Source organism: Equus caballus, chromosome 12 (assembly GCF_041296265.1).
Source record: "Equus caballus isolate H_3958 breed thoroughbred chromosome 12, TB-T2T, whole genome shotgun sequence".
In the NCBI taxonomy this organism is placed as follows: Eukaryota; Metazoa; Chordata; class Mammalia; order Perissodactyla; family Equidae; genus Equus; species Equus caballus.
In genome coordinates this window covers 24,610,249-24,624,705 of record NC_091695.1, presented here as the reverse complement: position 1 = coordinate 24,624,705, position 14,457 = coordinate 24,610,249, and the positions used below count along the sequence as shown (strand labels likewise).

The 14,457-nt window shown below is 40.0% G+C and overlaps 1 protein-coding gene across 1 annotated transcript in view; it reads left to right on the top strand.

Moving 5' to 3' along the window:
• Window positions 1–8,053, top strand: part of LOC100066417 (fatty acid desaturase 2-like protein FADS2B) — a 49,220-nt gene extending 41,167 nt beyond the window's left edge. The window contains exons 3-6 of the mRNA XM_070228668.1: window positions 605–726; window positions 2,073–2,133; window positions 5,092–5,189; window positions 5,951–8,053. Coding sequence (XP_070084769.1) covers window positions 605–726; window positions 2,073–2,133; window positions 5,092–5,189; window positions 5,951–6,095 — 426 coding nt within the window. The 3' untranslated portion in view covers window positions 6,096–8,053. The remainder of the gene's footprint in view (window positions 1–604; window positions 727–2,072; window positions 2,134–5,091; window positions 5,190–5,950) is intronic.
• The last annotated feature ends 6,404 nt before the right edge of the window (window positions 8,054–14,457 follow it).

Genomic DNA, 14,457 nt, shown 5'->3' with positions numbered 1-14,457 from the left:
CGCTGCCCAAGTGTCTTGAAGATACTTAGAGACACCAGCTCTAATTTGGACTTCATAAACCACAGAAAACAAAGCAAAATATCAATTCCAGAAATTCTCACATGTTGATCATTTTTTAAACCTCAACTTAAAGACATAAAGTCAAGAATAATTGCTAAGTTTCTTAGGGGGTGATCTTCTGTCAACAAATCAGGTTTAGGGACAGCCACAGAAGTCTGTCTTCTCAGGGGGAAATGATGAATCGTGAGAATCAGGTACTTAGGAAGAGGGTGCTGTCTCTTTCTAGAAGAATTTAGGAGTTTTATAAAATAAAAGAGCACAGATTTGTCAGTCACTGCCCAAGCCCTGTGGTACAAAAAACAAAAATTATGTACAATGTTTTGAAAATAGGTTTTCCCAGCTTTTGGCAACTCATCTTCTTCCCCAGCTGATTAGGAAATGAAATATGCTGCCTAGAGTTGTAAAGAAAATCGTTAGCTTTGATCACAAGTCACTTGCTTTTGACCATGGTTCTGCAAACAGTTTGGGCCACTGTGATGTCTGTGAACTCCTATGCTCATCACGAAAACTGTGACATTTTAAATTTCTCTAATTATCCCCCCAGGGAAAGAAGATTTGTCTCACTGAAGTTCGCGAAGCAGCACAACCCTCTCCAGAAGTGCCTTCTTTAGAGTCATATTCAATATGCGTGTTGCCTCTTCACAAATGGTGGACGCCACCTCGCAGGTTTTACAGCTGCTCTTGGGACTTCTCACTTGAAACCTCAACTTCTGTACAATATAGCTTCTAAGCTACCATAGAAGACATTACTTAAAATTATTTACATTTTTAAATTCAGTTGTTTGGCATCAAAAAATAGTTCTGATGAGTCTTGAAGTTTTCCTTTCTTCTCATTTTACTGTGAATCTTTCTACCACTTTCTTCAAATATTCCGTCCTTCAGCAGTCATTAATTGAATCCTCAATGTGCCAGGTCCCGTGCACCTGGGAGGTTCAGAGTCCTCCTGTGGAGACATTTTCAAAATCACCCCTTCACCTTGGTTCGCTAACTCCCAAGCATTTTCTAGCTATTCTTTCTTCCATGCTTCCCATTACTTAAATATTTGGAAGTTTGAGAGTAACTGCAAATAGCTATTATTACTTCATCACCATGATATTTACTTCTTATTTTTGACAATAAGAGAAGGATGTAAAAACTCTACTATCCACAAGAGAGGAAAACTATATGTAAGAGTGAACTTATCAAGGGAATGAGGAAAGCAAGAGTCAACCACTGCCTGGAGTGATAAGTAATTGAACATACAGCAAAAATACAGAGTGAATGTGAATTATCATTTATTTATTCATTCCTTAGATTAAACATTGAGAGTCTGCTAGTTACTGGATATACAACCATTACTTCTATGTCTTCTCTCAGGGTATTTGCTGTCTTTGTGCACTGAAAGACTAAATTAACTGAGAGAGACCCCAAGAAAATGAATGAAATTCCCAGTCATGGGATTATATATAATATTATCATGTCTTCTCAACAAAAACCACAGCATGACATTCATGATGAGAACACAAAGGAGGAATGATGAAACAGATAGGAGGAGCCATGCCTATATTTTTCCTACATGACCATTCAATAAACATCTCTTGAGTGAATAAATATAGATGGAGACTGAGCTTCCAGCAGAATTCTATACACTGCAGTTAAAGAAGATTTGGGAAAACTCATAAGAAATTTTCTTCTGAATCACCACTCCACTCAACATAAGGACAAAAAATTTCAAAATGGTTTCCATGGGATTGAAAAAATGATCGCAATGCCCATGGTCAAACGTAATACACCATGCATGCAAGAATTACCCACATTTAATTAAAGCAAAAAGATGCCACAGGATTTCCTCCCATCCCACTTCTGGTTCTTCTAGTGCCTCAAATGTGACCACAAGTGAACTTTGATCAGATCACTGTTTCCATAGATATTCTAGACACTCATAGACCCTTTCATTCATACACACAGATGTCCTTCACTGTAGTAGCCAGAGGTATTGTCTTTCATCTAAGTTTTCTTCTCTCTCCATGCAGTATGGCAAGAAGAAAATCAAATACATCAACTGTGAGAAGCAGCACCTGTTATTCTACACGGGTGAGTCTCCTTGCAGCCACATTTCTTCTCATTCCATTTCCTTGAGGCAAGCAGTTGTCAAGCCAGAAGGCAGACTGGAACCCGCCAACAGAGACAAGCCACTGTCTTATTGTGACTGAGAAAAGCAGCATGTCTTCTTTCAGACTTCCTGGGGTGAAAATCTGGAAAGGAAAATGGAAAAGCAAATAGGAATTTTTAATAGTCATCTCATCACTCTGGGTATGAGGCAGGGAAGGAGATGCTCCAAGAAGGATGGAAGGCAGGATGTCAATCAAGGGGATTTGCATCTGGGACTCTCATCCTGGGTAGACTAAAGACCTGTCAAGAAGAAAAGAATAGCGGTATTGGATCAGGAGAAAAGACAGATAGCAAAAGAATGCCAAAGCATGGACAGTATGATGCCAGGAAATGTAGAGCTCTGGGAATAAAAGACAGCTATAGAGCTTCTGTGTGAAAGAAAGTTGGCTGTTCCCAGGGCTTACACATTACTGTAGAAGATATCTTTGTGGACAATAATATATATACATAATTTGGATATACATGTGTACCTGCTATGTATCTATATCTATCTATTGATCAATGAGTAAGATTGATACACACACACACACACACACATATATATATATATTTATATATTAGGTCTGAATGTGGTCGAGGCTGAAAAGAAACTAGGGTAACTATTAACACTGGCAGTAATGAAAAACATCAGCGGCAAAAATGCTTTGCTCTTAATCAAAATCAAACACATAACAGCTCACAAGTAAAAGTTCATGGAACCTCAAAATATGCTCATCTAAACATTCAGGAAATAAGCCCAAATCAGGGAATGTCCCAAACATCTCCTGTAGATTAGTGGTTCTTCACCAGGAGTAACATTGCTGCCAATGGGACATCTGACAATGTCTGGAGACATTTTTGGTTATCATAACAGAGAAGAAAATATGGTAATAGCTTCCAGGTTTGTAGAAAGCCAGGGACGCTGTTAAACATCCTACAGTACATAGGACAATGCCTAACAATAAAGAATTATCTGGCCCAAAACGTTCACAGTGGTAAGACTGGGAAACTCTGTTGTGGATGCCTGATTTGCCCAGATGTTGGTTGCCAGTGGTCATCGGTAACATGCCTGAAAAGAGTGGCATGTAAGCTCATATTTTGAGATATGGGGGCAACTTCCTCTGCTGTGCATGCTGGAATTTTGCAGCCCCTTCCTGTGGTAGTCACCTTCTCCTTTTCTTGCATGATCAAAAAGAGGAATGAGGACAATGGTGCCCCATTTTGACCAGAATATGACCCCCAGCCTAACTAGATGTGTGTTCATGTAATAAAAAAGCAGTTGAAGTTTCATTTCTGAACTCATCTCCCATGTCTGTAGTGCTGCAATACGCCCTTAGCTTATGAAGAATGAATAAAGGGTGTGGATTGACTGCAGAATGCCCACCTCACAAACTATACTACTCTCAGCAGCTATTTCACTATATCCTTTCCCTTCAAATGACAACTTAGTAACATGGGTACAAATGAGTCATCCTCAATTTGTCAAAGAGAAACTGAGTTAGTCTTTTCTTAAACGTGGCAAGACAGATTTTATTCAAGGTACTGCTGTAGGAAATGGAAAATTCAGTATAAGTGGAGCTCAACTCTGGTGAATCAAGAAGTGGGAGACCTTAAAGCCTGGCACATGAAAAGGAAATTACTGAAAGACGTTGAGGGGAGGGGAAGCTCCTCAATGTGATTAGGAAATCTGTGTTAGGCTCCTACCCTCCCACAGAGACATGGATGCAGGGCCCTATCCTTCCTGATGATTATCTTTCCAAAGGATGACTCCCAGGACCTTGAGAAAGATATTTCTGCATGTAGAAGATACATCTCAAAGGGACATAGAAAAGGTTTATAGTTGTAAGTTTTCTAGCAGAAATGAAAAGGGAGGTCAGAGGCCCATAGTCACGTTTTGGCTTAAACAAGCAGTACCTTCTGTGACAGTCTTGACTTTCCTCTGGAGGGACTTTAAGGGGGCAGGGCTCATCCCAGAGATGTGGCTTTGACCTGTTAGAAGCTATGCTGGTGTTTGTTCCAGTCTCTTATTGTGGAGGGTGGATGAAATCTTTCTTGCTCAGAGTTTGCAGTTTGAGAGCTTGTAGACCAATGCTGAGGCCTAGTGAAGAAGAGGATTCAGAGGACTTGACTAAAGTTTTGTCAAGGAGAGAGTCTGTCAAAACCAAAAGGGTCTCCATAAATGCCTTTGTGCTCCAGGCATCCTCATTAGTCTTAGAAGAGAAGCAGGTACATAACCCTTTACCCAGGCGATGAGTACACCTTCTTTATTTCTGCCACCTTGACATACTGTGACAGTGATGAATCCTAAAGAATGTGAAGGACTGATGGATTCCATAGACCTTGAGAAAACTTGAAAGCTCACAGAAGAAGCTCTTCCAGGATGCTTCCATCAAGAATGGCTCAAATCTTCAAAGCTTCTCTAGTCTCCTTGTGGGAGTTTGAACCAAATTCCTGGTTCATCCTAAGAGACTGAAAAAGCCTGGTGGAGTCTAGGATGTGGTTATGCATCTCCACCTTGCATTCTTTCTCAGGTTCAAAATTCCAGGTGTGGTATGGGGAAAAGATAGACTCCTGCTCACTTGCAATCACAATCTGCTCATTTATTCACCATCTTTTCTTTTGTACTTCTTCAATTGCTCTTCCCTTCTTCATGCCGATATATGTGAACGTGCAATCCATACAACAGTGGTACTTCCGAAGGTATTGGGGTGTAACTTGAATCATTCTCTGAAGCTAGATCAGGTTGAAAATGGGAAATGAAAATGCTTTGTCCCTTCCAGATGTAACTTCCTTGAGTAACAGGACATAAGATTTAGCAAGTATGTGAAGGGACCCTAGCCTAGAAAAGGGGAATTGAAATTGTGTTCAGGGCATCTAACTTTTGAGCATTTGTCTCTGCAGGAATTTGCCTGGATCAGCAGTTTTTACATCCGCTATTTCATCATATTTGGCCATTTCTATGGAATCCTTGGAACCCTAGGGCTTATCTATTTAGTCAAGTAAGAAAACAAGAATATCCTCTTATTCCAATAACCTGGATGATCCTCTTACCTTCCTTGTCTAATCAATTTGTGATGGGCAGAAGATTATGACACTATGCCCCCTTCTCTATAACTGCAACATTATCAAAAAAGTGTGAAAAAAACTGGTAGAAATGGTTTAATACAAAGAGCTACTTGGAAAAACATTAGCCAATCTTCTCTTTTTTCCCCACTTTCTTCATTCCGAATTGCAGTATTCCATCTAATCTCAAACTATTTAAAATTACAATCCAGTTTGACATCCATAATCTTTCCCAAAGATAATAGAATGAGAGGAATATTTTAAAGTTACTTTATGACTAGAGATTTCCCAAAAACCAAAGTCAGAGAGATTGAATCACTTTCCCAAGTTTCTAAAGCCAGTAAGTGCCACTGGCAGTACCAAACCAGAGATTGGAACCAGCTCTACCTGATGAAAAATCTCAGGCTGTCAATCCTTTTGCATATGCAGTTAATTTCCCTAGATATCTTTTGATCCTGCACCAATGTTTACAGCAAATTATTGGGCCACTGCTCTCATACAATAGGCAGTATGACAAGTTATGAAAACAAATGTTTAAAGTGTCATCTCTAGATAAAAATAGCAACAAACGATTACCAGTTTTGAAAAATTGTTGAGTCTTTTCCATTTCCTCCAATTCTTAGCTAGGTCTTGCAGGCTGGTGATTGGAACCATAGCACCCCATGGAGTCACCACTTCCCCTTTTATTCTCTGAAAGGTCTCTTGAGAGTCGCTGGATAGTATATGTCACCCAGATGAGCCACGTACCAATGAAAATGAGCAGAGAAGAGAATCGGGACTGGCTCAGCACTCAGGTAATAATGAAGATCCGGGAAGAAGATACTTCAGACCATACTGATTAAGAGTCTGGTTACCTCAAGTGATAATAATTAAGAGGCTGGCCAGGCGGCATAGTGGTTGGGTTTGCATGCTCCGCTTTAGCAGTCTGGATTTCTTGGGTTCAGATGCCGTGTGCAGACCTACACAGCACTCATAAAGCCATGATGTTAAGGCCTGTGACATAACATATAGAGGAGGACTAACACAGATGTTAGCTCGGGGAGAATATTCCTCAAAGTAAGAGAGACAGATTGGTAACAGATGTTAACTCAGGATCAATCTTCCTCAACTCCACTGAAAAAATAAATAATAATAATTCATACTTACCAAATGCTTGCCTGTGGCCTCGCACTGTCTACTTCTTTGCATGCAACTACATACGGGAGGTGCTATGATCATTATCATTTTATAGATGAGAAAATTGAGGCATGAAGAAGTTGAGTAACTTACCTAAAGTAACACAGTTAATAAGTGGTAGAAGCAGGTCTTAAACCTTAGCAGTTGGATTTCAGAGCTCTTGCACTCAAGCAAAGGTCAATAAATTTCAGTCCAAGGGCAAATCCAGCTCACTGCCTGTTTTCATAAGTACTGTTTTATTGGAACACAGCCATGCTCATTCATTTACATATTATCTATGACTGCTTTCATGCTATGACAGCAGAATTGAGTAGCTGTGGCAAAGGATTAAAATATTTCCTGTCTGGCACATTGTAGAAAAAGTTTACTGACTCCTGCTTTAAACTTCCACATGACATGGCCTTTCAAGTGAATCTGAGACTCCTAGAATTACAGAATGAATTTTTCTCCTTGAAAGACCCTAGAATTCACCTCCTTTCATTGTATAGGGAGAGAGGCCCAGAGAGAATACATGACATGCTCTCCAAGCATGCCAGGAATGATTAACAGAGTTGTGATCAAGGCGGCACACCCCTGTTTCCTAAGCCTTCCAGTAGCATGGGATGATTAACTCCAGAACCCAGCCAATATGCTGCTTGCTTCTCCTAGCTCATTTCCAAACTCAAGGGACCTTTCATGAAGTAAAGAATAGTGGTTCTCAAACCTTTTGGTCACAGAACAAATTGACATTTTTGAAAGTTACTGAGAAGCTCAAAGAGCTATTGTTTGCATAGGTCATATCCATTGATATTTACGGTATTTGAAAATAAAAAGGAGATATGTTTAAATATTGAGTTTAAAATAGCAAGAATAAAACCAATGTACATAAACATCAGATTAATGATGCCATCCCATGTTTAGTAAACTCTGGAAAAATCCACCATTCATGGATGAAAGAATGAGAATGAAAAGGGTAAATAATGTCTTATAAGAATTACAGGAACAGTTTTGAAACTGCAGATCCCCTGAAAGAATCCTAGGGAACCCCAAGTTTTTGTGACGTACACTTTGAGAAACATTGACATAGAACAAATAGAAAAATTTCATTCGAAATGACAACAACCCCAACTGGAATTAAACCTTAAAAAGGCATGGAATCAAATGACATTCATGAGGGTTCTTAATGTTGGCAGTCTGGAGAAGCCAATGAACTCCTTTTCAGAATAATGTTTTCTAAATTCACAAAGTAAAATTGCAAAGGAAGCCACTTATATTTGACTGCACTCCTATGCACCGAACTATTGAATGCCTTACTTCCCATTTAGGAGTCCTCTCAATGGAAATGGATTCTAACCCCTACAGTCTTTACTAGGACCTTACAATCCCACTTCCAACTTCTAAAATCTGCATTCATGACACCTCTGACTTCTGTATTCAAGGGCTGATAGGGACATAGCCCCTTCACATCCTACATATGTTTTGATATGTATTGCCTTGCAAAATGTGTTGTTGCTTTTTTAAATTGTAAGTTTCTTGAAACCTAGGACTGTGTATATTTTTTATACCTCATTGTTTCTTACACAAAATAGGTACTCAATAAGCACTTGTTGACTGAGTAAAAGAATAAATACAATTTTTTTTGTTTGAACCTTGGGCTCATTTACATCTAACGTAAGCTTTTTCTTTGCAGGTCTTGGCCACCTGTAATGTTGAACAGTCCTTTTTCAATGACTGGTTCACTAGGCACCTGAACTTCCAAATCGAGCACCAGTGATAGAAACAGTGAGAGCAGTGATCAGAGGGGCCAGGGCTGTCACTTATAACATCACCTCCTGGGGCTGGCTGGGTGGCATGGCAGTTAAGTTTGCATGTTCCGCTTCTCAGCAGCCCAGGGTTCACCATTTCAGATCCCTGGTGCTGCCATGGCACCACTTGGAAAAAGCCATGCTGTGGTAGGCGTCCCATGTATAAAAGAGAGGAAGATGGGCATGGATGTAGTCTCAGCGCTAGTCTTCCTCAGCAAAAATAGGAGGATTGGCAGTAGTTAGCTCAGGGCTAATATTATTCAAAAGAAAAAAAAAATCACCTCTACAGTCCAGAGCAGAGCACTATGCTAGAGATATCAGAAGGAAAATATGAACCAGAATTGTCTAAAGCCTGCTATCTTTCTATTCACATCAATGGTAAGGAAGGGAAGAAAGAAAAGAAGGATATGTAATACTTTTGAGTAAATGGAGTGAAATCCTGGAAAAGTGCCAGTGCCTGAATTTCCTGATTCTATGAACTTAGGAATTAGTGGTTATTGTCTTTGCATTTGGTTTGTTTGGAAAACCCAAGAAAAATTAGATCACTTGGATAACAAGTTACATTGAACTTAATTACAATTTAATTATCTATCTATATCTATATCTTTAGAGTCAAGGTCACAATATACTCCATGAGAGAATGCAATCCCTCCTGCAATTTCCGAAATGTACCTGGAAATAATTTACCAACGGGTCAGTTAGGTAGACATGCCCCAAAGAAAGAGAAAATGACAATACTTTGAGAGTCAGTCAGTCTAGAATATTCAGGGGAGGAATTTTACAGATCTTCTCCGTCTAAGCCATTTCTGTGATAGTCAGAGAGGGAAAGAGATCTTATGTCTATGCATGATATGTGCTCATCCTTGCTCTCATGTTAGTTTTTTAAAATCTCAGCAATGAAAGAAAGTGTTATTATTCTTATTTTACTAAGGAACAGATTAAAACCCTAGAAGGCCATCTGGCCGTTAGTTAAAACCCTTGAAGATCATCTGGCAATTAGTGAAAACCTTGGGTAAAATCCCAGCTCTCCTCAATTCTTATTCCTGTCTTAGGACTTCTCCCCACATACCATGACTAGATCATTTTCATGATACAGTAGTTAGATGGATGGAGAGAAACAGAGATGGAGGTGGAGTGTGGTTATCTCTAACTCTCAGGTCATTCAAACTGGTGAAAAAGAAAACCTGGTTTATTGCTAGTTGTGTTGTGGGGGTAAGTGATAAAAAAATGTAAAAAATCAGAAGAGGTGTTGATAAAGAATATACTTCCATTTGACCTTGCCAAATGTATGCACTTTCAGTGGAGCTAATATTTATTCTCTTACCTCTTCCTAAACATTTGCCACCTGCATGGCTCACAGAGGGTTAAGAGAGAAAATGACAGTGTTTTGCCAAGAGTGTTTGAACATCCCAGAACAGAAGTATTGTGCAAGGTCAAGGGTGGGTCTGCACTGCTGATATAATTTTATTGAATAATAGGGGAAAGACGCCACTCCTTCGAGTCTCTCTTTAGGTCCAAGTTTTATATCTCTCATCTCTTTTTCCCTAGTCTATTCCCCACAATGCTGTGCCATAATTATCACAAGGTGGCACCTCTGGTGAGGTCACTGTGTGCCAAGCATGGACTGCAGTATGTGAACAAGCCCTTGTTGAAAGCATTTGGAGATATTGTCAGGTAATAAAATAGTCTCTCTCAACTCAAAGTTCTCATTTCCTTCACTGCCAGTCCCCATAATACTCCTTCACTTGGAATTCATTCACCCAACAGCCATTCATTAAGGAACACCTGTGTATGCCCACTATAGACACGAGACTCTACAGAGCACATCAACAACAGTAATGATAATAATAATAATTACTGTTACCTACTGCCTTCTAGGTACTTCTTGGTGAAAATACCCTGCTGCCCTACTAAACTTCAAGCTTCTTAAAATCAGGGCTGCATATTATTTGTCTTTGTATCCCCTGCTGAAACTCTACCTGCTTTAGATTTAAGTGGTGGAAGGGATGGTCAAATCCTCTCGTCCAGGGTTGCAAAGTTAGATGCCTGCAGGGTGTGATGAGACATAAGTGTGCGAATCAGGAAGGGGTGACTGATCAGCTATATCCTAACCCCAGGGGTGACCAACCAAGAGTGCTGAGACCTGGGGAAACTGAAAACCCATTGTCATCCTGAAGCAGTCACAGTTCCCTAGAGAACATTGTACAGGTCAAATTAACAGCCAGTGATCTGGGTTTAATAACTTTCTCTTTCTTTTAGAATTGAAAATAAAATGCAACATTATCTTGAATGATGCCAGCAAGGCCAGGTCCAGTCTCATCTTATCCTTGAATAGTGCTCCAGTTTCAGACTCTCTGCCAATCCACTCCTCCTTTTCTGCCCTGCAGATATTGAGTGCCCCTTCAGTTGCTGCATAACTCTTTGCCCTGTGTCATTTTCTTTCATTTGCCACTTTTTCTTCTGCTTAGAAGGTTCTTTCAACCCACTCCTTCCCTTTTTATCACCTAGTCGGTTTGTGTTTACTCTCCAAGGCTCATGTCAAATGCCTTTTCATCATCTCAGTCTTCCCTGACCCTAACACTAATTCCATCACATGCTCCTGTAGCACCTGGAGCTCTTTATTCATGACCTTTATCAAGGTCATGATTAAATAACATATTGGTTAATAAATTGCTTAATATGTATCTCCCAATCTAGACCAGGAACTCCATGTGGACAGGAATCACTTCTGTCCTCTTCATTTTTGTATCTCCAGAGCCTAGAAAAATATTTTTCACATTAGTGTGGGTAGGTGGATATAGGGCGGGGTGGCTTGCAACTATCTGCTTTATCTTATAGTGACTCAGAGAGGCCCTTTTATTTTAAATAGCAGAGAAAAGGATAGGTGAGGACTTGGGGTACATAAGAAAATAAGTGGAAGAAAAGCACAATCTTATCCATAAAGGAAAGGTGAACACGCCTGCTAAAAATCAACTCAGTGCATTTGACTCCCTCCACTGGGCAACAGAGAAAGACATTATTCAGATATAGCTGAAAATGATAACATTGCCCTGAACCAGGTAAAAGAACAAATGATCTGTGGAGTAGCTCCTTTTATATTAGAGTCTCACCTTCTGGTGATTTTGTCTACCCCTCCCACAGGGCAATGAAGAAATCTGGAGCCCTCTGGAAGGATGCTTACTACAAAACAGGGAAACATGATGCAGAATCTCAGACTTAACATGCACATAATTGCATCTCTCTGAAGGGGGCTGGTGAATGTGCAAGAGTTCGTTCCTGCTTAACTGTGAGCACCACCAGCATACCTGATTGTGCCAGAAGTGTGAATTCCAAGGAATTCCCCCTTCCCTGAAGATTCTCTGTGCAAATAAGAAGCAAAGGAAACACAAGGTGGCTTTGGTCAGGGTGACAAAAGGGATATGGGAGCCAATGTTTTAATTTTTTTCAATAAGATCTTGAACTTATTTCTACCACTATGCCTTAGTCAGATTATCTTGATCACCGGGCCTAAAGTGAGAGACCAGGCAAAAGCTTTACCGATGAAGAGGTCATAGGCAGAAGTGGGCCAGAGCAGAGATCTATAACAGGGTATTTTAGAAATCAGTGTACTTGCTTTTAGAAGACAATCATGTATTAAGAAGGTCCTACTGAAGTACAAAATTTTGCTTATTCTTCTTTCAAATGTGTGAATTTCATTTTCTTTAAAAATTAACTATAATTAAAATTAAAGTCTCTAAATATTTCAATATTCATCTTAGATTTTCATTATTGTACATGCTTATGTGTAATAAATGTGAATAGGAACATATATTCTGTCCAAGTTATAAAATCTCTTAAAGGAGCTTTCTACATTCAGGCTCAAAAGCAACTGATCAAGCAGGTCAAGTTTCAATATTTAAAGGTGACTAGTGTTCTGCTAAAGAATAGACTGTCCCTAAGTGTAAGATTTGTTTGCCTAATCTCTACCGACCAGAGCAGAACGACGTTACCTCATTATTGGATGACCCTAATGAAAGAAAGAGATTTGTTTTCTGTAATGTAGACCCCAGGCTGTGTCAAGGCATTTTTCAAGACTGGCATTGAGTTAAGCATGTCTTAGGATGAGAAAGTTTCAATGCTAGAGGATGAGTGGACATTCTCAGAAGTATACTAATATTTTGACTCTGTTCTTCTGCTCATGTAATCATGGGGACATGTTAAAGTTGACCTTAGCTGCATGGAGGGAAAGCATGATAGTACAAGCTTCCATCCTCAGCTCCAAATGAGTCAACATTATGAGTTCCTCTCTTTTCCTATATTCTACCAGGGAGCATTTCATCCCCCTATTCCAAACACTGAAACATACTCTTTTTGTCTGTTTGTTTCATAATTAAATCCCTGGATTCATAAAAAAGACCCCGTGGCAGAAGGGAGTGTGATGACTTGAAGGAAACCATTGGGGCAGAGGCAGAGGGCACAAGGGCCAGAATGGTACAAGGTGCGGCAATGAAGGACAAAACATTAAATTGCTCAGCAGTCCTGTGAAGTAAACCAGGCATGTCAAAGCTAAGAACCACTGGTTTTCTGAGAATTGGCACTGAAATGGTAATAACATCAAATAAAAATATAGAATAGGGAAATTGGGCAGAGAATGAATAGGAATAAAAGGCTTTATTGACTTAGTGATTCTCATAGTGCAGCCATGTACCACATAATGAGGTGTCAGCCAATTACGGACTGAATATGCCACAGTGGTGCCAGAAAATTGTGATGGAGCTGGATAATTCCTATCACCTAGTGATGTCATAGCTGTCATAACATTGTAGGACGACATGTTACTCATATGTTTGTGATGATGTTGGTACAAACAAATCCATGGCTCTGCCAGGCAAATAAAAGTATAGCCTGTACAATTATGTACAGCAAATAATACTTGATAACGATAATAAATGTCCATGTTACTGGCTTATGTATGGTTTACTATGCTATACTTTTATCCTTATTTTAGAGTGTACTCTTTGTACTTACGAAAGAAATTTAGTGTAAAACAGTATACCGTGTTATACCAGAAGCAGCCTCATAAGTCTCATGTTGCCTAGGTGCAATACGTTATACCATTTGGACTATGTGCATAGTAGGCTATAACATCTGGGTTTCTGTAGTACACTCTGTGATGTTCACACAATCATGAAATTGCCTAATGACGCATTTCTCAGGATGTTTCCCCGTTGTTAAGTGATAAAGCACTTTTTAAGGCCTGGATGGATCTGGCAAGAGACCACATCCCTCCTGCTAGTGGATCTATAGATGATTTCTCCTGCCTATAGTCGAGGGTGCAAGTGGGATTTGGGTACAGTGGTTGGTTTTCTGTCTCATCTGGTCCAACTTCCAGAGATGCTCAAGTATCATTTGCTGTTCTGGTCACTAGATACATCAAGGCATTCATTTCTCAGTGTCAAAGCTGGCCAGCTTTGTAGTTCCCCAAATGGAATAGGTTATGTGCAACTGAACAAACCTGGGAGATTTCAAAAGATTATGTAGGGGGTACATGAAATCAGTTTAAAAATATGCTTGGTAAGAATAAAACATGTATGATGGAGTAAATTTTAACTTGCTTTGTGCTAGTTAATAAGATAAGTTTCCTGAATTCACTATCTCAACTGATTGTCTCTCTCACCCTGTGGTGACTGACATTCACACTTGGTGAGACGTGCAACCACATTTCTATTGCTTCTACAATAAGCCTCCCAGAGGAGGAGAACCAAGGCCTGTTACTTTCACAACTTCTTAGACCACTGAGCAATGAGTTAGAATTTACATGATCCTTCCTGCAGGTCATTTGATTTCTGCCCTCTGGACTCTAGCGCTCTGAACTGTGGTTGTACGAATGAAGGTAGGTTAGTCAGCCAGGATTCTGCCTCGTTAAGCTAAATGACTCCTGAGAGTTACGTTACAGCCCTACCTAAAACTCTTCAATGGACAAACCCTAAAGATTGCCAACAGATTTTGCCTGCATTATTCCTACCCTCTGCACTCTGCCTCACATTGTACCATTCTGGCCCCTGCTTCCTCTATTTCAGCCCCAAAGGCTTCTTTCAAATCATCACACTCCCTTCTGCCACAGGGACTTTGCCCCTGAACCCAGTGTCTGAACTGCTCCTTCACTCTTCCTGCCCTCACTCCTTCTCACCTGGTTAGCTGCCACTCACCTGCAGATCTCAGCACCATTATCACATCCCAAGGGATGCTTCCAATGTAAGTCAAG